Source organism: Buteo buteo, chromosome 2 (genome assembly GCF_964188355.1).
Source record: "Buteo buteo chromosome 2, bButBut1.hap1.1, whole genome shotgun sequence".
Lineage (NCBI taxonomy): Eukaryota > Metazoa > Chordata > Aves > Accipitriformes > Accipitridae > Buteo > Buteo buteo.
This window is the reverse complement of record NC_134172.1, coordinates 5779424-5805432: the sequence shown is the minus strand read 5'-3', so window position 1 is coordinate 5805432 and position 26009 is coordinate 5779424. Positions and strand designations below refer to the sequence as shown.

The 26009-nt window shown below is 47.8% G+C and overlaps 1 protein-coding gene across 2 annotated transcripts in view; it reads right to left on the bottom strand.

Annotated features, from left to right (window-relative positions):
• The window catches only part of VILL (villin like), a 38861-nt gene extending 14307 nt beyond the window's left edge, over positions 1 to 24554 (bottom strand). Inside the window, exons 1-9 of one of the 2 annotated variants that reach the window (XM_075044500.1) lie at positions 24265 to 24554; positions 11192 to 11273; positions 9614 to 9688; positions 6772 to 6968; positions 4769 to 4877; positions 4332 to 4442; positions 2658 to 2857; positions 2493 to 2571; positions 1030 to 1128 (exon numbers count right to left, since the gene is read on the bottom strand). In XM_075044500.1, coding sequence (XP_074900601.1) covers positions 1030 to 1128; positions 2493 to 2571; positions 2658 to 2857; positions 4332 to 4442; positions 4769 to 4877; positions 6772 to 6968; positions 9614 to 9688; positions 11192 to 11260 — 939 coding nt within the window. In that variant the 5' untranslated portion in view covers positions 11261 to 11273; positions 24265 to 24554. Of the gene's footprint in view, positions 1 to 1029; positions 1129 to 2492; positions 2572 to 2657; positions 2858 to 4331; positions 4443 to 4768; positions 4878 to 6771; positions 6969 to 9613; positions 9689 to 11191; positions 11274 to 23747; positions 23868 to 24264 lie in introns of those variants that run through there. The other variant, XM_075044492.1, reaches the window with a different exon arrangement.
• Positions 24555 to 26009: the final 1455 nt, after the last annotated feature.

Sequence of the window (26009 nt, the reverse complement as noted above, 5' to 3'; positions counted from 1 at the left end):
CCCCCCAGGCCAACTCCCCCCAGTTTATATACTGGGCATGATGTCACATGTTATGGAATACCCCTCTGGCCAGTTTGGGTCAGCTGTCCTGGCTGTGTCCCCTCCCAGCTTCTTGTGCCCCTCCAGCCTTCTTGCTGGCTGGGCATGAGAAGCTGAAAAATCCTTGACTTAGACTAAACACTACTTAGCAACAACTGAAAACATCAGTGTGCTATCAACATTCTTCTCATACTAAATCCCAAACATAACACTATACCAGCTACTAGAAAGAAAATTAACTCTATCCCAGCCGACACCAGGACACATGCAGAACCTCGGGCCAGATCCATTGGTGCTGTGAAAACGACTTGTTGCCTGTAATGGACTTGCAGTTGAGGCCTGTAGCACCTACATAAAAGGTCTGGCTTTTCCAGACACCCCAAGTAATCGAGTTCCCCACTGACTTGCACAAGGTGTTATCTTGGTTGGGAACACAAGAGATGCCTTTCAGGGCCAGAGCAGTGGTCCGTGCTGCCTGGGACAGTGGCAGTAAGAGATGCCGTTTAGTGACACATGAGCTTGGTGGCTGTTTTCGCTGTGATCCCTTCATTCTCCCCAGCATCCCAAATAATGGGTCACGGATGTTAGAGAGAACGTAAGAGCCCCTTTAATATCTGTTTATGGACCTCTTGACCATGAATTTGTCTAATCCCATCTCAACTCTGATGATACTCTCTGCCTCCAGCATCTCTTGAATCAACAAATTCCAGAAATCCACCATATACTGCATAACAAAGTATTTTCTTTTATTCTTTCTTTTCTTTAACAAATTTCTTCATAGTTTTAGTGGCAGGTCTTAGTTCTAATGCACTTTGGTGACTAACAATTTTGTGTTTACGTCATCACGCCTCCGTTAGATGTTTAACTTCTCTCTCTGCTATTACACAGGCCAGCTCCTCAAGACCTACACTTAATTGTAATTAGTGGTCAGATCTAGATTAGCACTTAGTCAACCTCCCACGACATTGTTTGCACTATATTACAACTCACCACAGCTCGAGTGAAGGCTGCTTTTTTCTCTTCCAGGCTGGAGGCTTTTCCTCTCCAGACGTAAATCTTAAACCCACCTTGGTCTAAAATGTAGCAGTCCTGAGGTGAAACACAAAACACAGACATAAAAAACTCTGTGCAGGCAAAGGTCCTAATTTGTAGCCTACTCGGGTTGGATCCTTCTGGAAGATTTAGATTAGATGTAGATCTAGCTCATTTCCTTGCCTTGCAGAGCTCTAACCCTGGTGCAATCATTAGCAGAGGCAACAGAGGATGGATTTACTGTGGTTCATAAGTGGACTACAACTACCATCAACCCTACAGTGCAAGAGTTTATGAGTATGCTGACTTTGTGAGCACACCTGACCCAGGCAGCTGCCCTTTAACTGTAATGAGTTAAAATATGTGTTTTTCTTAGGCATTGCTCAAAACTGGCCATTACCATCTCCTGAGAGATTTTCCCGAACCAATGGAAACACCAGCTCCAAAAGGCTCCAGGAGAAGTGTATGCTGAAATATCATCCTCGGTCTGCTGATGGTGGTGCTCATTTATGCCAAAACTGCTACTAAAGGAGCAGGAAAAGTCCAAATTAGACATCTTCTGCATGACTATTTTGTGTCCCCGATCTGGAGCTAAAAGTGTTGCGTTATTGTGGATGCAGCAGGATCCCGAACCCAAAGGGGATGAGATGGCTGCCGAGCAGCCTGTCTCCACTGCAGAGAGTTGGTGCTCCAAACTGACAAACCACTGCGTGACCAAAGGCTTCTCGTTTTTCAGACTGAACTTTGGCAAGAAAAGCAAAAGCTTCACATGCCTGTAGGAGGAGACTGAGATTTAACAAGGCTGACACCAGGGTGAATAAGGGAGCTGGAGCCTTGCAGCACAACACTGTTTTGGAACAGGCTGCTTTGCACTGCAGAGAATTAAGGATGAGCAATAATCTGACAAATTCTAGCCAGAAGGATATTATTCTGTTTTCTGAAAGCCTTTGAACAGAGGGTCTGTAAGGAATCTCCTTGCAGGGTGGGTCACTGAAACCAGCCACTTGCTACAGCAGGGAAACGTATCTTCATGATTTTGTGAGCAGAGTATTTATTTGCTCTGAATTCTGCAGATAGAGGGCTATCCCCGAACATGAGGTACTGAGAAGCCTTATTTCCATCTGGAATATATTGCTGGCCCACAGCAATCCTTGACTCTGATTGCCAAGCTAATGTCATCTCTGGCTGAGAGGGTCAATTTGCCATCTCTCGTTAGAGCAGCTTCAACGCACCACCTACTTCTGGCCACTTAGTAGGGCTAAGCTGTCCTGTTTTCAGAGGACACCTGATAAACCTGAATGGTTGGAAGGGCTGATAATTTTCAGGAAAACAGGGTATACCATTGAAATGGGTGCTCAGCTGAAAATACAGCAAGCCACAGCATCCTTTTCTCGCCGTAAGGACTGATGGCTTTCTCTCACCTCGTGCTGGAGCAGATCCTGCGTCAGGGGTCGGGTGGCTATCTCCTGGACCACCAGGTCGTTGTCCTTCTCGTAGACACTGAAAAACAGAGTCACCGAGCAGAGTCAGCTTCTCAGCACTCGCCGGGAGAAAGGAGAGGGTTTGCAGCCCATCCCCGGACTTACTGGTAGAGCCGGACATTTGCTTTCTGCAGCTCATCTGCTTTCGTATCGGGGATGGCGTCTCGGAGCTCCCCGTGCCTCTCACCCAGCACCATCTTCATGATCTGCATGAGGTCCGGGGAGTCTTTCTCGTTGTCAATAATGCCGATCTGAGCGCGGCCACCTCTTTCGCTGTCCCTGATGCTGCGAGCCAGCACGAGACCCTGCACAAGGATCACCAGGGGGTAAGTCCTGATCCAGACAACAAATTCAGCGTGACTCACACCTACAGCAATGACTAAGCACCAATACTCCAAGCCAGATTACCACTGATCTCTGAAGCTTCTAGTGTCCTCCAAATTTAGCTATTAAAAAGAGGATGTCTATAACGCCTGCTTATTAACTAACTCTCAGGAAAATATTGCTTATTACAGTTGCTCCGGGTGCTCGCTCCCGCAGGGCACAGGCACACAGTAGCCACAGCAGGCGTTGCCTATGAGTGATTGTACATGAGCAGGTCCAAATATCTTCTGAGATGGTCTGGAGAGAGATGCGTGCATGCTGAGGACAACGAGGCTGGATGCTGCAGAGCTGCAGGACCCTGGGTGCCCCGTGGTGACATTTTACATTTAAACCTTTCAAGTATTCAAAAACTGTGGATGTTTTCTGTAAAAAAAGCAGCATGAAATGCCAAGCATCTAAGTAGACTGAAATTTCCATTTTCCATTGAATTCTGTTTTCCATGCCTCCTACCACAATAGCTTTGAAAGGGGCCCCTCTTTGTTAGACCTGGGAAATGACCTGCTTGATTGCCAGGCCTGAGATGAACCACGGCCTCTTCCTCACAACAGCCTTCCTTCTGCCTGCTCCCCCTTCTCTGTGTCCTGAGAGTTTCTTTGTCTCTTCTCCACCCTCCATTGGATCTTCTCTAGCCATTGTGTCCTGGAAAAGTGCCTTCCCTGAGAAGCTTCCTCATCTCCTAGCTCATCAGGCACTATCATGTGAAGAGCAGTCCCACCTGTCTTTTAATATGTATAATGACTGGCTACAAATTAGGCCACCAACTTTGCTGATAACCCACTAATATATCTTGCTTTATTACATCTCTGTATCTCAGTTCCTCTATCAGTAAAATAAGGATAATGACCCCTTTGCAAAGTGCCTTAAGAGCTATGGATCTGACCTATCAACACCTAGATTATGTATTCCTGCTTGTCTTATACTGACCAAGCTGGAATTCCCTGTAATTCTGTAAAAAAAAGAAAAAAGAAAATTCATCTACCTATGGGGTAGTTACTGCAGCTAAACCTACTGGTGCTGCTGACTTTTTAGTCCCACATCATGCAAACTACAGGGCACAGAGGGATGGAGATGGACCTCCCCAGAAGCAGAGGAGCTGGATGCCTTTCTGGAGCTGGAGCTACTGATGTGCTCGTGGCCGTCCACGAAACCCAAGCTGAGGCCAGGTCTGAACTGGAGCAAAGCAGTTTGTTGGCCCTCTGATACCAGCAGATGGGCAAGTAGATGATTTACCATGATCTTCTCTGTTTATCTGTGTATTGCTGATTTTACTGAGATTTTTCCTGTGCAAACACTGAGTGCTGTGGGTTTTTTTTTTTTTTTTTCTTTGTTTGTTTGCTTTTTTTTCCCCTCCAGGCATCACAAAATACTGCTAGTAAACCAAAGGTCTGTACTCACCCTGGATTTCTCAGCAATGCTGCAGCTGGGGCCATTCCACTGAATCAGCACTTTCCCGAGGTCCAGCAAGAAAACATCACCCTTATTGAAACTGTCCCAGGAAAGTGCTACCTGTCATGAGGAAATTAAAGCATTTGGCAAACCAGAGGGGACAACAAGAGCTGCAGGAGACAAGTCACAGCCATTGCAAACTTGCCCCTGGGGATGTGAGAACTGGTTTGCAATGATATGCTCATTTTTGTAGCACTCAGCTATTCAGAACTCAATGGCTTCTCTCGTGATAATACCAAACTCCCAAGCAAGGTCTTGAAAACAATCCTGTAGTAGGGGTTCTTGAGCAGAGATGAGCTGTCTAGCAGGCAAACCTGGTTGAAAATGGGTGTAGGAGGAGAGGCAAGGAGAAATGATCCATAAGAAGAAAGGGCTTTTCTTTTTACCTCTGTGGCTGACACATGCTTCTTCCCCTTGACATGAAGAAGACGCTTGATGTTGTACATATTGGTCTCCACATGCTTAAATCCTGAAGCCACTCCACCCTTCTTGTAGCTGTTGTGTAGCAGGGAATAAAGAGTTAGAGCTGGTTAGAAAATGCCTTTCCCTCTACCCTCTGAGAACATCTCAAGCTTTTGGTGACAACTAAAAAACTTAGAGCCAATATAATCTCAAAGTCCTAAAAATGGAATGTCAAATGCTGTATTGCCTCACACTACTGTTTATGGTCCCTGGTCAAACCATGACTCCTCACGTTGTTCATCCACCTGTTATGGGTGTTGTGTTGCTTTTGTGCATCTTGGGAGAACGTGTGTAGATGAACAGGTAGGTCAGGGATGGCAATGGAAAAGCAACACAACCAAACTGAAAATCTCATTAACTATGGCAGTGGCATCTCAGAATTGAAATATGCTGTAAACATTCAATTAAAAAATGAAACATTTTTTGCAGAAAACAGACTTTTTGCTAAAATCTGGTTTTGTTCAAAGTAGTTATTCTTTTAAAAGTAGCTTAGATAGATAGGAAATTGTTGCTATAAGTAGAACAAAATGCTATTGTAAAAAGGTATAGGACACTGTCCTTCTCTCAGATTTAATCTACCAATTTTGTTCTTCCATCCTTGAACACACACTTTGCAATAGCCGCTGTTAGCACTGTATTGCCTCACTGCATGATGCCATCCCCTCCTTGCCATGCAACTTTGCAAGGAAGACACAGTGACATCATGAGAGGACACGGCCCCCCAAGGAAGTCCCAGAGCCTTTTTACCGGGTTTTGGGCAAGGCTAATCCACTTCCACATATCCTATACCATTTTAGAAAACAGATCCAATGTTCATACTATAGTAATAATTAACAGAATGTAATTGCTGTTTATGGGAAAAAGCAACAATTACTAAGAGTCTTATAATTTTGCCACGTGGGTAATACATGTATTTTATCATAGCTTGGAAGAGATTGGCAAACGTGGTCAGGCGTGTGAGTGATTCACAGTACTTTAGACTTGTTTGGCCCAGTTGAACATACCCACAGAAGGATGGTCTGGTGATTAGTCCACTTGCCAAGGTGTGGAAAGAGCCTGGTTTAATTTCTAATTCTGCCTCAGACTTCCTGCTTGACCTTAGGGATGTGGTTTAGACCAAGAAGTCATCTAACTCGTACTGATTTCAGAGGCAGATAGGTTTCCAAATAGACTTCTAAATCTACGTGCTTTTGAAGGTCTGAAATTTAATCCTTCATTGCCCCTTACTCATCTTTATGATGAGGATAAAAGCACTTTTTTGCCTCACAAAAGTCCTGAGGAAACTCATGAAAGGTTGTAGAGATGCACAATACAGAGGTATCAAAACCCAGATTGGGATACAGGTTATTAACTGGGGATGGGTTTTCATCCTGAGCTTTCTTCAGCTGTTTAAAAGCAAGGCACTTAGGCTGTTTATTGCCAGTGAAGGTCCTCCAGGACAGCTGTTGGAGTCACCTTCCAAAGACCCCAAAGGGAGCAAAGACCACAGAATTGGATTCAACAGTATCTTTTAGACGGCAGAAGTTCAGAGTCAAACTTTCCTTCCACTACAGGAATATTACTCCCAGCATGAGCCAAATCAGCACTTCTTTTCCCAGTGGATATAAGTCTGAACTGCCCTGAATGGACATATTTATCTAAAGTGTGTAGAGAGAGGAAGGAATACCCCAAGGTGAACAAAAGGGAGGTGCAATCACAGCAAACATCTGGGAAAATGATCTGCAGAACAGAATGACATGGGTCCAGACTCAATGCTTACAACTAAAATTTCCAAATTAGGAAATTTTTCTTCTGAATTTTGACCGACCTCAGTGCTGTTCCATATTTTTCAGATTTTTGGAATGCTGATAGCTCTGAGATGTGGAGAAGCAGAGGGAACACCGGGGACCACAACCCACCTCGTTGCAGGGTATTTTATGCTACTCACATAATGCCGTTGCGGAAATAACTTTGGAAGGTCTCAGACTCATGTCCCTGCACTTCTCGGTGCTGCACGGGGTTCCCACTGAGCGCATTGTCCATCTGGGTGACGTACAGGGCCGCGGCCCCTTGCTCATCCTGAGATGAATCCTTGCCAATCCAGTAATGCAAATCCACAGCGGAGCCGTGAGAGGTTCTTTTGGTCTGGAAGAGTCGGGAAAGACGAGTCAGGATGAAGACACAGCCCATATGTGTGTTTCAAACAATATTGCTGGCCAGTGAGACCTGCCAAAACCAAGTAACCATGGAGCCCGATCTCAGGACCTTTCCCAGTTCTGCCTTTCTCCTGGGGAAGGGGAGAAAGAACAGAGCCTTAGGATAATCCCTGAGAGCTTCAGCCTGGAGCCAGGGACCTGATTCGGGAGAGCATTTATGTGGCTTATGTACATATTGCACTGAAGCATGTTTGTGTCTTATGTGCTTTTATAACTCTTGTTATCAAGGAAAACTGAGCACATCTGCAATTACAAAAATCAATGCGTTCAACTTGCCCTACTTTTGTAGAGTTTGATATTAAAATTTAAAAGAGACTAGGGAAGTGATTGTCCTATGTCCAGTGTACTCGGCACTGGTGAGGCCGCACCTCGAGTCCTGTGTTCAGTTTTGGGCCCCTCGCTACAGGAAAGACATTGAAGTGCTGGAGCGTGTCCAGAGAAGGGCAACCAAGCTGGGGAAGAGTCTAGAGAACAAGTCTTATGAGAAGCGGCTGAGGGAACTGGGGTTGTTTAGCCTGGAGAAAAGGAGGCTGAGGGGAGACCTGATCGCTCTCTGCAACTACCTGAAAGGAGGGTGTAGTGAGGTGGGGGTCTGTCTCTTCTCCTAAGTAACAAGCGATAGGACAAGAGAAGATGGCCTCAAGTTGCGCCAGGGGAGGTTTGGATTGAATATTAGGAAAAATTCCTTCACGGAAAAGATTGTCAAGCATTGGACCAGGCTGCCCAGGGAAGTGGTAGAGTCACCATCCCTGGAGGTATTTAGAAGATGTGTAGATGTGGCACTTAGGGACGTGGTTTAGTCGTGGACTTGGCAGTGCTAGGTTAACGGTTGGGCTTGATGATCTTAAAGTCTTTTCCAACCTAAATGATTCTACTATTCATAGATCACCTTTTTAAATGTAGTGTACACTGCTATTTATTTGCCTGGAGATGCTATCCTTTCTTTCCCATTCTCTTTCTCATATCACACTACATAGTAACACAAACTGCCTCTGAATTCCTGCTGACTTGCAAAACAGACATAACTCCAATGGAGCTGAACCTGCATGTGCATGCTGTGATTCATCTTATTACAGAAAAACCCAATAGCCTAGAAAGAGGAGGCAAGGGATCTGAGAACAGGTGCACTTATTGTTATGTGAGTTGTGCCAGTTATTTTTCAGCACCTACTGTGTTAAACCCTATCATGGACACCTGGGAAAGGTAATAAAAGCTCATTTTATAAACTGGATTTGACACTAAGTTCTGTTTATTTGCTTTGTGCAGTGATACCACAGCGAAACACACTAGAAGAAGTTGAATAAAATACAGCTCGGTTCCTCTAGGCACAGCTAATTAATTTGTTGCAAAATCACTCAGTTTAATACCCTGTTATTGAAGATGATCAAAATCCCATTGTCTTGTGGACTATCTTTGTTTGGAGAGGCTCCAGTCAAGATGCAGAATGCATAGATGAGTATTTTTACCCTCCCATCTGCAGGGGGAAAGGAGAGTTGTGGGCTGATTAAGGGCTTTTCTACCTGGGGAAGCTATTGCAACATAAACTGGGCCTGTGAGCATCAAAATCTATACTGATATCTGTAGTCAGCTCCTTGCAAGAACACTCATATTCTGCTCTAAGCATGTCTTTGAGTAGCTGCTACCAAATCAATTCAGCACTTGAAAGGTAGCATAAAGGCATGTGGAGGGTGAATTAGAGCAGGAGACCCATTCTGCACCGCTATCTCAGCCTGATTTCCTAGCTTGACGTATAGTGGATGTGCCTTTGGTTCCTGTGGGATAGTGGAGGCTTTGCTGTCTCTTGACTGATGGAGATGTTTGCAGAAGGGACACTCAGACCCAGGAATTGGGAAACGCTTCTGGTTTCCACTGTATGGACATTGTTAGGTGCAATGGGGCCTGGATTGCTCTGTGAAGATGAAGAGGTTTGGAAGGAAGATTGGGAGCTGAGTGCAACATATCGTCCTCCCACAGAGCTTCAGGAACACAAGGCACTTTGTAGAGCCCACAGAGTCGAGGTGGTTCTCAGAAATTCCTCATGCTTCTGGCTAGCCTGGGTTCAGCTGGTTGCCAGTGGGTCTGGACCAAATTTGGGAGGAACAGATGAAGTGTCCTAATGGGGACATGAAAAGGGCTGCAGAGCTTCTTTGCTGCTTGTGTGACACCGAGTAAGTGGCACACCTCCATAACCCACATCATCTGCTGAAAATGAGACCCTCCAGTCAGCCAACTCTCACACCCCCAAAAGACTCCCGTAAGTCATGCAAATGTAGGCCTTTATTTAGTTTGCCAGGAATGTACTGGATATTTTGCCATGTCTGGATATGACTCAGTTAAGTAATTTTAATGAATTAATAAGTTAATGGTTCCTCCGGACTTCTGATTTACTAAACACACAGTGTTGTTGCAACAGCCACGTTAAATTCAGGTGCGTGATTAGATAGTGAACGTACACGTACAACCACTTTTACCCACAGTGCTGCTCTCACCAGTGAGGGTGCCTAGGATCCAAATCAGAGCTAAACAAAAACCAGTTGCCTACCAAAGAGACCAATGTTTGCTAGCCTTACTTACGTGCAGAATTATGTAGCAGTCTCCTTCAAAAAAAGTCCCATAAGCCTTTTCAGGTACAGGAACCATCTTCATATTCTGCAAGGAAATGAGTGTTTGGGTCATTGCTCGAACTTCAGAGGCAGAAGTTGATGTGTGTGAAAAAGGACAGCTGGGGTGCATGAAATACTAAAGTGACAATCAGGGTTTGGAGAAGGAAGAATCAAGGCTGTGCTTGTGAGCTGGGAAAAGCCACTTCTGGGGGATATCCCAAAAGTACTAAGGGGTGAGAAGGGGCGAAGGATAATGCTTGTTGGACAAATTGGCAAGTATTTTTTAGTTTCCTTGCCCTTCTGCAATCCTGTAGGTCTGGAGCAAGAAGACCTGGAGGTCAGGCTGAAGTGCTCCAGAGCTTGCATTTGTAGGGAATTTCCCAGGGGACTGAGCACATCTCATCCTAGGTTTAGTTTTGGGGCACGGTTTTTACTCAGTACCCATAAGTTCAAGGGTAACTTTCAGAGCTTTGTTAGGATAACCACTTTGCCAGGGATTCATCGCAACCAGCAGTGCTGAGAAGACAGACTTGAGGACACTGATGTGTCCCTCACCCCTCCAGGCCCTAATGGCACGCTTCATCTGGTGCAAGTGCACAATTAACCAGCCATGCCTGCCCAGCGTAGGTGCCTGGATGTGCCGCCCACCAGTATACATGCAGCTCCTGGGCTTGAACTGGCTCTGTGGTTCCCTGGAATTAGAGACATGCATTCTTCTGGTGGCCTAACTGGTTTCCCGGCATACCAGCTTGACCTTTGTGAACCGACTCGTCTCTAATTACAGATTCTCTGGAAAGAAGCTTAGTACAGTGCTTCGGAGAGAAATGGAAAGGCAAAGATCCTGTGATATATGGAACATAGCTGGGACCTGTGGAGGGCCACCACCACTTGGAGACGTGTTGGAGCCCTGTCCCACTGCTCCCGAGTGGATTCTGCACCTCAGTCTATGCCCCCTCTCATTGCAGGGGAACGTTCTTGGCAAATTGGGTCAGAAAAAGGCAGAATTGAGCACAGCCCAGCTCCACTCCAAAACCAAATATCACCACAAGCAGAAGGTGACCTCGCAGGCTGCAGTATCTCTCCTTGCAGTGACCCATTGATCAGAGTGGGAAAGACAAGGATGAAGTGCAAACAAGACTCCATGGGATGCCTTTGCTCCAAAAATGGGTGCTTTCCCCACAGCAGCTGCTGGTATAGACTAAGGTTACCTATGCGTAAACCCTCTTCCTGGTGAAACAGGGAATTAATTTCTAAAGCAGCCCTGCATTGGTTCCCAAAGGGGTGAGAAAGCCTCCAGTGCTGGAGGAACAGCTTCAGTCCCACCACATTCATGTTTCCTTAGTCAATATTATCCCTGTTTTGCAGAGCAGGAAACCAAAGCAATAACATGTTGAAAGTTGCATAGGAAGATGCTGGGTCTCCTGTTTCCCACTGTATCTTACCTGTGAGACCCTCTTTTCCCACCCAGATTACTTCAAGATATCTCTTTCTTGAAACATATATACACACATGTGCAGAAGACATATGCCATCATTGCCTCTTGTCATACCTCTATGCCCCATATCTGCAGTCCCAGCTTTCTCTCAATAGTTGGGAGATTCGTGTCACTGTCTGTCATCCTGCAGTCTGACCTAGAAGGGAAAGGAAGAAGAAAAAACAAAATATCTATATAATTGGATACCACAGTAAGTGTGCTAGTCAGCTGGGTTCCTCTTACTGTCAGTGGAGGTTTAATATAGATAATCCACACCTTGAAGTGTCTCTATCTCTCTGCTGACTATGAAGAGAGCACAGCTGTACTTATCAATAGTTAGGTGGGATGAACCTGCATTCCCAGGCTATCCATGCTCATGGGGGACCAAGCAAAGTGTGGGATCACAGCCCAGCAAAGCCTGGATAGGATACTGTTGTTCTGGTGTGGGATTCTTTTTCCCCTATTTGAATAGGTGGAAAGGATTTGCCAGGGTGTTGGACCTGACATCAGTACTGCTTTGTTCCCACCAGAGCATGGGGGGTGGCAGAGACAACAGTGAACCTCCAGGAGACCCATGCCCTCCTGGAGCAGCCACTGGAGGTCAGGTCAGGTACCCTGAGGCACTGGGAGCCTAAGGAATGAAGCCCTTCCACTTCAGGATGAGGTTCAGGTCTAATTTAAGACACCTGCAAGGTATCTCAGGGCAGGGCACCAGGCTCTCAGCTCCGTAAAGGTCAATGGAGACTTAGCCAGCACAGTCAGCAGAGCATATGGAGCCATCCAACTGATGACCCAGATGTCTTCTGTACACGTAGCTGAGCAGCAACGTAGGCTCTGCTGCCTGTATGGGGAAGAGGTAGGTTTCAGGTTTCAGTTGCCCACACAAAGGTGTCTGGGGACATTTGAGATGTTTTTGGTTTCTCCAGCTGCCCCTCTGTTGAGAGAACATGTCCCATCTACCATCTATAGTATCTACCAGCCGTGAAAAGTAAAAAGGACCCCCCTTAGCTATGCTCCCTCTTCCTACTGCTTGGATAGCCGAGGTTTTGCTCAAGAAGCAACTTCTGAACCCAGCTTGTTTACAGGGCAACCTCCTGAAGCAAATCATACCTAAACCGATGCATATGAAAACAGTGTGTTACATCCCAGCAGAGCTGGGGGGCCCATGGGGCACGGCCGGTGCCTCCTGAGCAGCTCAGGTCTGCTGGCACGGGACAGACTGTGCTTGCGTAGGGGCAAGACCCATATCAACCTTTCCCCTATGAGTCACAAATCAAGGTCCAGCTTCGAGAGAGAACACAGCTCACTGATTTCTGCGTTTTGCATTCATTTGCTTCGCCAGCGCGCTCCCCCGATTTGCATTTGCTCATGACAGACTGAACAATTGTACTACGTTAAAAACAACAACTTGATTGACTGCATTTTATTCTCTGTCTCCGGATGAAAAGGCTGCACTGATTGTAGGCCACGGCCTCTCCTGCGCTCCTCTGCTCAGCTGTAGGAAACCGCCTACAAGAAGGAATGGTGCCATGGCTGCCTCGACTCGGCACAACAGCGGAGCCACGGTAAGATGAAAAATAAAGAAGCTATTGCACAAAGCCATGGAAGAAGCTTCTTCTGAAGAAAGACAAGAACAAAGACAGATGATCCCTGGCCAAAAGGCATGGGGTTTATTGTTCATGTTCTGAGAGCATGGAGAGACGTGCTGCACTTGGCACCATAAAGTCATAAGAAGCGATGGTCCATCTCCTGAAGAGTTTGCGCACTAAGTAAGAGCGCAAAAATTGCTGTTCTAGGTGGGAACATTGGTCCATCCAGATCTCCCACAGCCCAGAGCTGCCAGTCCCTGGCTCCTTGCACAGGCAGTAGAGAGATGCAGGTACCTCCAGGGGTGTTTTGAGCGCAGCCCCAACACCTCTCGACTAACTGAGCAGGCACCCACGGTCCGTCAGCACTCGGTAGCAGGAGTCAGACACGCTCACTCGTTCCTGAATGCAGTCTGAAGGACTGTGGAAGACTGAGTCCATGTAGCCTCATGAACCTACCAGGAGCACATTCACCAACCTTCATCTCCCTCTCAGGTTCTCCAGAGAGCTTCCAGGCAAGAAGACAAACAGCATGGAGAAAAAAAAAGACATTTTTCATCTCAGTTCCCAGAAAGGTAATTGAGACCCACACAGATTAAAAGGCAGATCCAGGAAGATATTTCAGTGTCTACAGAGGAGCTAGACACTTTCTGAATGGGGTCCTGACTCACCTACCATGAAGTCCAGGTCTATCAGGAACTGAAGTCAAAAACATGATCCCAGTTCAGATCTTTAACCAAAAGACCTTTCCTTTCTTTTAATACAGCATTCAAAAGGTCCCTATCAAAGAAAAAATGAAGTGAAGCTTCCTTCCCTAAGTTATCTTTTTAATTTATTTAGAGTTTTTCCTTCCAGCATCAAAACAGGAACAACCTGAAAACAAATCTAGTAGAGACGGGGGAGAAATTTTTTAGCAAAACTGACACTGCTCCCTGTGGAAGGCAGCAGGCGTCTTGCTCTCCTGCTAACAGCGCAGGAAACTGGCAGCTGTGAGACACAGCTGGCTCCCTGCTTCTCCCAGCATCCCAACCTCTCCCATCAGAAAAGTTAACCCAACGGATGCTGAGATTCCTCTGAGCGCAGACAGCCGTGTTGGACAAAACCCTCCGAAAGCCAGCAACGCTCTGCCGATTCCCACCCAAAGCTCTTTGACTCAAAATGGGGATCTTGGATCTGCTTTGCTCCTGGAGCTCCTTTCTCCCATCTGAAACCTGCCCATTAGTGCTGGTCCCCACTTTTCTGGGAAATGCTGCCTCTCCCTTCCTCCTTAGTCATTAAGCTGGGGGGGAGTGTGAAGCACAGACAAGGTTGGCTGTTTCTTTGGACTTTCCAGCTTCTTTCAGCTGTTAGCCAAGTTAGAAATAATAGGAATATGACTTATATAATCAGACAGCTCATTTCATTAATGATTTAATGTGGGTTTTTAATTAGATGATCCCATAATTCAACTCCTGCCCAGACACAAAATCCAGTATTTATGGAGTGAGAACTTCCCATCTGTGCTGAAACCAGGAAAGGCAGAAACTTTTCTAACTTTTTTTTTTTTTTTAAAAGGGGATGTTAAGAGGCTTGGGTTCATTGTGGGGTTTGAACAGAGATGTCCGGGTCAGTTCCTATCTCAGTCAAACCAGTTTTGCCCAGCGCTGGGTGAAATGCAAATTAGCAAGAAGCATGAGTCAACTGCCTCTGGGGCAGGAATTCACCGGAAAAAAACCTGGTTATGGGGATGGACATTTGCTTCCTTATACACGGACACAACTTTACCTCTGAAGGGGGGAGAGAGGCACTAAAGCAGCTGTAGCTCCCCTCTTTGCCTCCACATTAGTAATACGCGACTACCCAATTTCCACTTCCAGGGCCAGCAACTCTATTTCCACCATTTCGCAACCGTGGAAAGAGGAGACAGGTTGACACCATGAGTGTGGGCTGAGGCGGCCACTGCATAGCAAAGACAACTGCTGGCTTGGAGCTGCTCTGCTGGGTCATCCCCACTCGGTTAAGATACTACAGATTAAACTGCAAAGAGCAAATGCTGCTGTTGGGTGAGGGCAGAGGACCTGCAACCCAAATGTCGGTGGCTGGCATCTTGGCTGGATGTCACAGTGGGAACAACCTGGAGCCTCCAGAGCTAAAACCAAAGTCTTCCCTAAAGCGATCTAGGTAACAAAGCTGGAGGGTGAGGGCAGATGGGTCTCTTACACCCGCTCCCCTTTACGTGCTGCCAAAATCACAGCAGCGCTCCTGCTTGCTAAATATGATCCCCCATCCCCTCTCTAATCAGCACAGTGTAGAGAAAAGCTTGGCCTTCAGGAAGGACTGGGTGACTAATTAAGTGTCAAGGTCACTCCCAAGATTGGTTAATGAATAACAGTTGGGGTGGAAGTGCCAACAATCACTACTTCATTTTGGTCGACCCGGTACGTGTTGAGAAAGCAGACCTAGCAGGACATTTCTTCAGGCAGACTCAGGCTGTTTGGGTGGGGAGGGAAAATAAGGACTCAGAAGGGGGATAGGAGATCATTTCAAACTCCCGAAGTACGTTCTGAATTAAGCCTGATTTGGCTTGTCTGGGTTTTGGCGGCACACTTACTGGGCTGTAGTCACGGTAATAAAAAAACCCCAGTGAAATGACTAATGCTCTGTACAGCTTCGGGAAAATAGGAAGCAGCTGTGGCTCCAGCCTTTCTAGGCTGAAAGGCCTAATTATTGGGAATACTTGGACTGGCATTAGATGAGGTAAACCAGGGCTGTTGAATTGCTTTCATTGTCTCCATTATAGTTGGGCATCTGGGCCCAAGTAGGTGCCATTTTACGTTTGCAGAGAGGACAGCAGTTAACTCTTGTTTTGCCCAGAGGAATGAAATTCAACATTGAGTTACCTTGTGTGGCTCACCAGCTACTGCTCGGGACTGTTGCTTTGAACGGTGACCGTCCAGAAGTACAGCACTCAACCAACATAAGCTGTCTTTTATTTTCATGTTGCAAGAGGAGAAAAAGTAGCTTTTATCTCACATGGAAATGATAGGTAGGGAGGTCCAGCAGTGGGACTTGTCTTCTCTCTCATGCTGTCATACAATCCGTCACATAATATCCTCCTCCAATTTTTTTTGGCAGGAAGGCAAAGGTTGCATAGGTGAGAGCACCTGCGACATACATAACCGTGTGTGTCGGTGACAGCTCCTATCCTCTTGCACAATCGCAGGAAGGGTTGCAATCAGAGAAGCTGAATCGCGTTACCCATGTTGGATGTGCTGGGACATGGTGATGAGGCAGGGAATGGGATATGTGTTTTGGGGGGATGGCAAAAAAGGAAAAAATACAGCTCGGCTCACCCTCCTCCTCTCAGTCCCGTGAGGTCCAGGTTCAGGAGCTCAGCGTGGCCAGCATGCCAAGGAGAAGGCTCTGCACCGACGCGCCCGGCTGACCACAGAGAGCACTTCAGCCTTCTTGGAAAGAGCTGTTGCCTGGCAGCTAAGATTACGTAAAACAGGCCTTGAAATAAGATGCTATTTCTGATCATGGTGGGCAATTAAATATTGGAACAGCTTATTAGGGAAGCTGGCAGGCTCGTCTTTGCTTAATGTCTTTGAAATGAGACGGCTAAATGGCTGGGATGTGCTCTCTGGGCTCGGCTCCTCGGGGTCTGTGACCGTGAGCCCCTCTTCAGGTGCTGCGTTGTCGTGGCTTAACCCCAGCCAGCAACTGAGCATGACTCACTCACTGCCCCCCCACCCAGTGGGATGGGGGAGAAAATCCGGAAAAGAAGTAAAACTCGTAGGTTGAGATAAGAATGGTTTAATAGAACAGAAAAGAAGAAACTAATAATGATAATGATAACACTAACAAAATGACAACAGTAATAATAAAAGGATTGGAATGTACAAATGATGCACAGTGCAATTGCTCACCACCCGCCGATCGACACCCAGTTAGTCCCCGAACGGCGATCCCCCCGCCCCCAGTCCCCCCAGTTTATATATTAGACATGACGTCACATGGTAGGGAATACCCCGTTGGCCAGTTTGGGTCAGCTGCCCTGGCTGTGTCCTGTGCCAAGTCCTTGTGCCTCTCCAGCTTTCTCGCTGTCTGGGGATGAGAAGCTGAAAAATCCTCGACTTTAGTCTAAACACTACTTAGTAACAACTGAAAACATCAGTGTGTTATCAACATTCTTCACATACTGAACTCAAAACATAGCACTGTACCAGCTACTAGGAAGACAGTTAACTCTATCCCAGCTGAAACCAGGACATGCACTTTCAGCAAAGCTGTGCATTCCCGTCAGTTTGACATTAAGGCAGTAACATGGATTGACCCTCATGTCAGCCACCTCCACCAGTCAGAAAAGATCCCCTATCCATGCTACCAAATCATCTGGGTGGATCACAAAAGGGGTCGAAGGGTTTTTTTAGTCTTCTCTTAAGTAGAGATGGCTCAAAACTTGAGATGGGGCATTGGACAGGATGAACTAAGATTGTGAAGCAGCTTCTTGCTCACCTTCTCAGTGTCAATGGCTCTGGAGCTAAGAAGGGACTTCACTGCGTTCCGATGGGCAGGTTTTCCCTTTTTCCATGCAAGGCTGCCAGGGATCACCAGACCACGTCTCGTCCGAACAGCTACCTGCCATCACAGGTGACTGGTCTTTTTTGTTCTCTGCTCATGGGGCAAGTGCTGGGATGCTGAGGACTGAGATGCTAAAGTCTGTTCAGGGTTAATGTGAGTGACGATTTAAGAGCCTGGGACGAAGAGGAGAACCACTGAGATGATTTTATGTTAATGATGGCCTCTCAAACTGGAAGTGCTCTATACCCCAGTAGAGGTTTGAATTCCCTGTTCACTGAATTCAAAGGATGGACAAATGTGGATCCACCTAGCCAAGTAATTGCTCAGGTTCTGCAAGAGCCATAACCAGTTTGCCTTGTTTGACAAAAGCTGACCAGTCTCCCCAGGACCCAGTTGCTGTGTCTCTTGAACCCTGGAAATTTACCCCATCTCTAATGATCATCCCAGGCGTTACCAAGAAGTAGACCTTCTGCTTAATGTGTCTTCCTATAACCCGTGCCTTCACCCCCCGTCCATTTCTGGCATCTCTGACTTAGTAGCTTATACATAGTCTTTCCCAGAAACCCACTGGTGCTGTGAGCCTTTATTTTTCATCCTGTTGTGAGCCACATGCAGATGGGCTTCACACTAATTCTCCAATCCTACCATTGATCCTTACTTAAAAGCAACGAGAACAAGGAAATAGTAGGTTATGGGGAAATAACCACCTTCCCAGTTGCAACAGCCCTCAATCTCTATCTCAACTGTCTCTTCAAATTCCTCAGAGGACATCTGATTTAGAAGGGCAGGCAACTCACGATTTATCTCTTCTGACTTTGACTAGCCCCTGCAGCTGCCTCATTTCCACCTGCCATAAATTCTAGCTCAACACCTCGCTCCATCCAGAAAAACTTGCTCATCTCTCCACATCTTTCTTTATGATCTCCTTTGTCCTATTTATCTCACTGCTGGTAGCTTTCCAGCAGTCTGATCTTCAAGCAGATGGTCTTGGGAAATTGATTTGTAGGAGCAGATTTTTCCAAAACTGCTGCTATTTCTGAACCCTCCCTCTAAAATTTTAACAACTGACTCTTTGTCCTGGGAACAGTAGAGCTGTATTGTCCCAGCAAAGTTCTCAACAATGTAAGAACAATGTACTGACAATTAAATCAGAAAGCCTTAACCCCAGCCACAACTCCCAAGTCATGCAGTCTGAGTTTCCACATTCATCACGCTGGATGCAGAGCCTAGTGCTCAGCAGTGACTGGCACTGGAAAATGGAGAGCAAATTGGCTGAATGTGCAGGCTGGCAGTCCTTGCCTTGGTGTCCTATAGAGAAGGTCAGAGCACCCACGCAGGTTTTGACTGACTGTTTTCCTGGGAAGTCCTTCCCCAGGATGTCTTTGAAAGCAGCAGGCTCTCCCGGGGAAGGGAGCATCTCCGCAGGGGGAGGGCAGCCCTATTAGACTCAAAGCTTTCAGAAGCAGCAGCAGAGTCTGAGCTGCGGTAAATTCCCCGAGATCAGTCCCGGTGCCTGATAACAAACTCTTTTGGTGCAAACCCACCTTTCTCTGAAGATCCGTGAGGAAAAAAACCCACAGCGGCACAAGAAGCTGTTAAAAGCCTTCTGCGTGCAAGCGCCTTGCGGCAGCATTGCCCCTGGTATGGTGCCAGGTGCATTATTTTCAAATAATAAAACGCAGCTTGGCACACACCTACTTCAGAGGTATCCGTTCCACCTCTGGCTCCTCTTGGTGAGGTTACTGAGTCAGTAACGGTACAGAGCCGTCCCAAGGGAAAGGCGGGCACGTCGCTTGCCAATTCGTTAGGGACAAATCTCTCCTTTCTTTCAGCTCCTTCTCCCCTAGTGAAAGGGAGAGATCACTGGCTGGGGACCAGCACCGAACCCGAAGGCAGGGCTTTGTCCCACAGCGAGGGCAGGAGATGCACGCAGGAGGGAAACAAAGCTGAAGCCGTTTCAATTGCTCTTCCTGGTTTCCAGAGAAGTGGTTCAGGTTAGAAACGTTCTCACAAACTAACTTCTAATTACTCACCGCCACCGAGAAAAAAGTGACGATCCTTTCCCGCAGCAGCATTTTAACAGAGCATTATCTAACATAATGACTGCAGGTAAGTAAAACCAGAGCTGAGACATCAAAGAGAAGAGAGCGTGTCTTTGGTCACCTGTGCAAGACCTCCCTGAGCCCTGGGGAGCAGCTGCACTTCAAAAGCTTATGGGAAGGGTGTGACAGCTGGAAGATCAGGAGAGACCCTCAAAAGAAGGCACTTTCCCAGCTGAAATTGAGGAAGGACCACCGCATCCTATGCAGGGTTAAAATTGCCTGGAGGAAGGTGAGGAGCGGGGGTTAGAGGCTGTGATTTGTCCACCCTCACATGGATGTCTGAGTTTTGGGTGCTTAAGTACAAGGAGAACTCTCCGTGGGGGGTTCCTCTCATCCTGACACTGGGTCTAGGGCACCTCCAGTGAATCTTGGTCAGAAGGGACTTACTGTCCCCTTGGCCTACGGGGAAAATCGCCGAGCGGAGAGCCCAGCTGGCCACACTGTTCTTCACCTCTCTTAGAACGTGGGAGCTCAGTCCCATCCACTGTGCCCTGAGACTCTGCTTGCCAGATCTGTCAGCGTGAACCGACCCAAATACTGCAAATAAAGTACCAGTACCCACCTGGCCCAACCTTCTCAAAAACCCAAGTCTAAGAGTTATGATTTTTGCTGCTGCATATAACAGATTTATATTTATCGCAAGACTGTGCATGTGCATATATGTGCATACATGTATGTGTGCAAGATAAAGAGCAGGTTTTCCGCGGTGCACAGTTTAACTAGTGCAGTTGAATAAGCCCTTGCTGTCAGCACCTTTGTTTGATGGTGATGGAGCAGGGGTGGCTCCACTCAGACCGGCTGGAGAACCGGTTCCCAGAGCACTGGCTTCCCAGTGGAAAGCGGCAAGATTAATATTAACTATCAAAAGGAAGGGACCGGTCCAGTTTTGCTTTAGTTCACACCTGCAAGCATCACATCAAACTTGGGAAGAGAAACCGAGGACTGTTGGGTAAAAACAGGTTTACCTTTCAGATTTCAAATGAAATGACCTGGACCTAAGCATGGTGCTCCATGGGTGACTGTGCCTTTCCATCGCTTGCCCGATGAGATGCAACGGATTTACTCAGGGGAAAGGTTTGTTTCTCGAGCTGCAAAGGAAAGCTCGCCCTTTGTGTATGTTGGCTGACACACCTCTGCTGAAGAACACCTAGCTTCTGTCAAAAAAAGCAGGCACCGACCAACCCAACCCAGGCTTCCACATTTAAGGACGGGGTGCTAAGACAAGGTGTGAGTTAGCTTGTATGAGCTTTAAAGTCTTTGAAATGGAGACAGACCTTCACGGGGTCTTCTCGCAAGGGAACACCAGCCTTTTTGGTACTGGTCACCCATACTAGCATGATCCTCTAGGCTTGTGTGAAACCGGAGGGATGTTCGGAGCCACATACGTGGTGTGTTTATCACTGTTTCACCCAGCCCTTGCAACCCAGGGTGGGATACGAGGTCACGCTTGGCCCTCCTGTGACTTTGTGGGTGCCACTCAGTCTCCACCTGCATCTCCCCGCTTTAAGCGATTGCTTCTTGAGGAACCACCTCCCCACCATCCCACCCTCAAGAGACCCTGTGGTTGCGTCTCCTTTCCCAGATGGCTTTTGGTGGGTAGTCTCTGTTGTGGTAGGAAGAGGGTTCAGGGGGAAAATGGGGCAAATGGAGATGGGGTGGATTACTGGGACCGAGAGGAACATGGGGCAATGAGGAGGCATAACTTTGCCCCTGTGCTATCGCGTGCTGTGTGATAGATGGTGTTGGTGCATCGTGATTTTGTGAGCTAAACCCCGCGCTGCCCAGCTCTGGGGCTCCTGCCCGCCTAAGCACAGCTCTCTGCCAACGCGGCACGGCAAGGAGCAAAGCCCCAGCCCACGGGGCCGTGCATCTGGCACTCGCTTGGCATAAAAAAGCGAAACCCAGCCCACGCAGGAGCACGGCACGCGAGCGCGGGAGTGGTGTGCAATCCCCTCTTGGCAGAAATGAAGGCCCGCTTTGAGAGAGTAGCACATCAACTGCATAAAGCCAAATGAATAAAACATCCCTGCAAATGCTGAAAACAGCTTTAGAAAGAGTCATTCATCCAGGACTGCCTTTTGCACCCAGAGCTGCCAATGGGAGTTTTGTCTGAGCGCAGGGAAGGGAACGAGGCATCTGAAAGACTGGGTTGGGTGAGATTTGCTCAAATCCAGGCAGCTATTTTGTAAACAGCAACACAGTACAGTAGTTCAGGCTCTAGCACCCTCCCAAAAGGAAGGTGGGTATCTCGATAGTCTCTATCACCCAGAAAGTATATGATTTCTAGCCCTGCCTGTTTCTTATCCTGTTTTGTAAGAGCAGTTTTAAATAGAGGGCCAGCCAGGAACCTATTCTTTCGTCCCCGGGCATGGCAATAGGACATTTTTAGGTAGGAGAGGTCAGCCGCTCTGAATAGCTCATTCCACAGGAACTGCGCAGGACGGAGCTCAACCATGCAATTTAGCATCCCCTATGTCTCATGTCTTTGACGTGGATATAAGGTAATAACAAGTTTCACTGTTACTCTGCCCAGCACTGCCTGAGATAAGCATGAATAGGCTCAGCTAAAGATGGATAACAAATGGTAGGATTTCTTTTTCAAGCAGAGGTCCTTGGAAATCAAGGCAACTGAAGCAAAAGCACACTATCCGATGTCAGAAATTAACATAGATCTCAGAGGACTTTTTGGACTGAAGGATGCCAAAGCCTTAGCAACAATATTCACCCCTTCCTGCATTCCTTTTACACCCAGAGTGTGTGGAAAGACAGTGGAAATGTATACTCATCCAGGATAAATCATAATTAGGCCCATTTCCAGGGTTGTATTATGTGGAAAGGGAGAGCATGAGAAGAGAGGCTTTAATGAGTCGTAGGAGCGTGTACCCCCTTGTGACTGCACGATCTGTTTCTCCGAGGGGCCAACACAAGCTGAAGAACATAGGTGAATAAACAAAGAGCTAGAGCAGAGATATTTTGGGTGTGGTGCGTCCACACTGGAGTCCTTCCTTGTGCAGTTGGCCATTTCATACACAGAAAGCCCAACCTGTGGATTTGTGTCAGTCCAGAGAGAATTTCGGAAGGCTGCCGAAGAGCCCATCCCCTGTGACGAAGGAGGGACCTTGAGGAGGAGCGGTGGTGGCACGTGTGTTCCCCAGGGCTGGCTAAAATGCAGCTGGGCCAGGTAGCACAAAGGTTTTTGTTGTGCCCCGAGCTCCCCTTCACTGCACAGGGCATTTTAGGGCTCTGCTTGCACGTGGGCTACCATGTATTTAGCTCTTTTAAAATTGAGGGAAAGCTTTTGGTCCAGCAGGACGTGCCCGGCACGGAGCAGAGCCTCAGCATCTTCCAAGCACAGGGCAGGTGTCTGAGCTGGTGTCCTCCTTGGCTGGGGACAAATGACCACAGCATGGCTGGTGCTGGAGGACCAGGCTGCAGGACAGATCCAGCCTGAAGTCACAGAGTCCATGGTGCATCTCCTCCATGTCACACGTCCCACACCTCCCCAAGGGGGTCCAGAGCAGAAGAGGTAACAACCTCCATGCTCAAAGTCCAGAAAAACTTGTGCAGCTCCATGGAAAAGATCAGGAGACACCATGAGCATCTTCAGCATCCCTGGCCATGCAAGAGCAGGGGTTTATTGTCTCAACCTAACCAGGAGCCCCAAGATACAGGGGAAGGCAGGAGACCAGGTTGACACCGTTTGTGGCCATGGCACGAAACCTTTGCTCCCAGCTGGGAGACCTTGGCAACTGTTGCCACAAATTCCTGCCTGGGAAATAACGTCATGAGACCTACGTGTCTGCCGGTGGGAAGGGAGCTGGAGGAGGAAGAGGGCAGCCTGTTCATACAGGGAGGAGGAGAGGGGACGATCACCTCACTCTGCTAGGAGAAAGGCGAGGGAAGATGGTCACGGCTTTCCTCATCTGCACCGCATTGGCTAGTGCTCCTCCTCGCATTTTCTTCGACCCGGCATCTCAGCCCGCGTGGCAGGGAATAGTAAAACCCCACCGAAAAGGAAGGCCGATGCTCTGTGATTGCCTAATCTCTAATTTGCAGGCTCTAATCTGCCCATTTAGCAGCGGTGTGTGAAGAGCACCTGGATGATTCACGGTCTAAGTGCTGCTCTGGTGAGGCCACTTTGCTTCAGCTGTTATAACATTTGTTTACATCTATGCTAGGGTAGCCTTGAGTAAGTGCGAGCCTCCCACAGATGCTAATTCATATCGGTTCTCCTTTGTGTTAAATATTTATGTTCTTAATAGGCACGCCTAAGAAAAATACTGGCAAGTAAGCCTGCAGCTCAACTCCATTACAACTCAATTTTATCTCAGTGCAATTTGCATCTCAAATGAACAGGATGAGAAAAAACTCTGTACTTACAGAGCAAAACAGCCCAGCAGTTCAGCCATTAGCAGATCTATGGACGAGACGACAACAAGACCTATCGATGAGAACTTACAGCGACTTTTTTGTCGCTGCCTGGACCCATAACCACGCTGCAAAGGCAGGCGAGCTTTGAGCAAATCCCCACAGCAGCAAAGCATAAAACAAACCAGGCCAAAACAAAAAGCCATTAATTGCTCATCGCGTGAAATCAAAGCCAGTCTGTGCAGAGAGCTAAACGAAAAGCATGTGTCCTCGGAGCTGATACGTAGCCTGGCCGGGTTCTCGGGGAGCTGAGATAGCTGCGTGTTCCAACCCCAACCAGTGCTAATCAGGATGGGCTCATTGCTTTCAGTAAAGACATCCCGGCTTACACCAGCTGAGCGATTTTTAACAAAATATGAACTCCATTAAATTTTTTGGGGGCGTTTCTTACTATCCCACAGAGCAAAAGTCATCGAACAGTTCTGGCCTTTAGAAATAGAACTAAGAGGGGTGCAGGGGAGCTGCTTACCTTGCTGGAAAGCACGCGGTGTCCTCGCAGGTCTCCCTTCTCCGCCGAAGCCAGCACTTTCCTCTTTCGCCAGCTAGTTTCGAGGCACTTTTGTTTGCTGTTCTGCTACCTTGTCAGCTCGGGAACAGCAGCGTTCAGTAATTCAATCCTCTACTTAACTGCAGAGACACTCCTACTCGGAGATCACACCCATTCCCAGGCTCACGGAGGGACAAAGAGGGAGCCGGTGTGAGAGAGTTTCAACCAACTCACTGTTTGCATCAAATATCCACCAGCCCTGCATTCGCCGGCCGATAATGATTAAGCGCTGCTTTAATTAGAAACCTGTTTTGTCCAGATTTAGAAGGGCAGGGGAGGACTTTTTTCCCCCCTTTTCTCTGTCTCTGCTGGACAAACCGAGGTGCGGTGCTGCTCAGCGCCGCGTTAATGCTCGGGCCCAAGAGTCCCAGCTCCAGTCCCTGACTCGGACTGTCCCGAATTTTGGCACGGTTGGTCCGAGGGGAGAGGTTCTCGGGGCAGACAGCCCGCTCCTGCGCTCCCGGCGAGGCCGAGACGGGTCTCCCTGTGCTCGCGGGCTGGAGCCCTGGGTGCGTTGCAGCCCAGGGCGATGGCGAGCAGGGGTGAGGAGGATTGCCGTCAAGATTACTGGGTGAAATGGGGACGTAACAGAGCATTGGAGCATGCAACCGGGCTGCCCTCCCAGCAGAAATGTAATGATAAACCAGAAAACCCCAGCGAAGCCGGCGGTGTTTGCTGTAGCCACCTTCTGCAGCAGAAAGCCGTGTCTGCGGATCATCGTTGCGCTACCATTAAGAAAAAAGTATCTGTAAAGGGTGGCCGTAATACGCAGCCACCCCCTCCAAAAGCTGCCCTGATGCCACTGGCTGTGGATGACCTGAAGACAAACCATCTCCTCTCATTCCCAGCTGCTCCTTCCTGGCATCTGCATGGTGCTGCTCGCTGCTGGTGGAGGGAACATCCCTCACTGGAGAGGGATGGAGGCACCACTCCGTACCCCGTCATCAGCCGGTGGCTCTGCTTTTGGGGGAGCCAGGACTGTGTCCAGCTGTGCTTTGAATATCTCCAAGGATGGAGACTACACAACCTTTCTGGACTGGGAACCGTTCATGTTCTTCCCTTTCTAGACATCAAGCTTCTCTTGCCATTTCCTCAATTTTTTTCGATTAATCCACACAAACTGAAAATAGATATGGATGACCTCATCAGCTAAACCAGGTGTCAGAATGAGTTTAAACCAACAGTTTCCACAGATGTCATCGGCTGACCGCTCTTAGACCTAGGGGACCTGTAATGGGAAGAGCACCCAAAATACCTGTGACATTAGACCGCTGTACCACTAATCACAGATAGCTGCAACTCAGGGCCCAAGATGAACCTGCTCGTTTGGCCTGGGTGTGTCCATACCTGAGAGGAACACTTCAGAGATCTTAGTTTCATGGTTGAAGATGCAAAACTGACTCTTAGCAAGCAATTTATCCCTTAATATCAGCAGGCTACAGCTCATAAAACCCGTAACAGCCTTCACCTTTCATTTTTCATTCTTTTCATTTCATCATGCTCAGTGTCTTCCTCTGTTGCAGGGAACAGAGGAACCATCTTTTGTGTCTTCCTCTGGTCCACAGAAGACGGGGACCTGTGCCAGGGTCTACTTTTATCTTTGGAGCCAACCTCAAGCCCACTGCTGGCCCAGCGGTGAGGGTCATGCAGCGGCAGCTCTCGTGGGA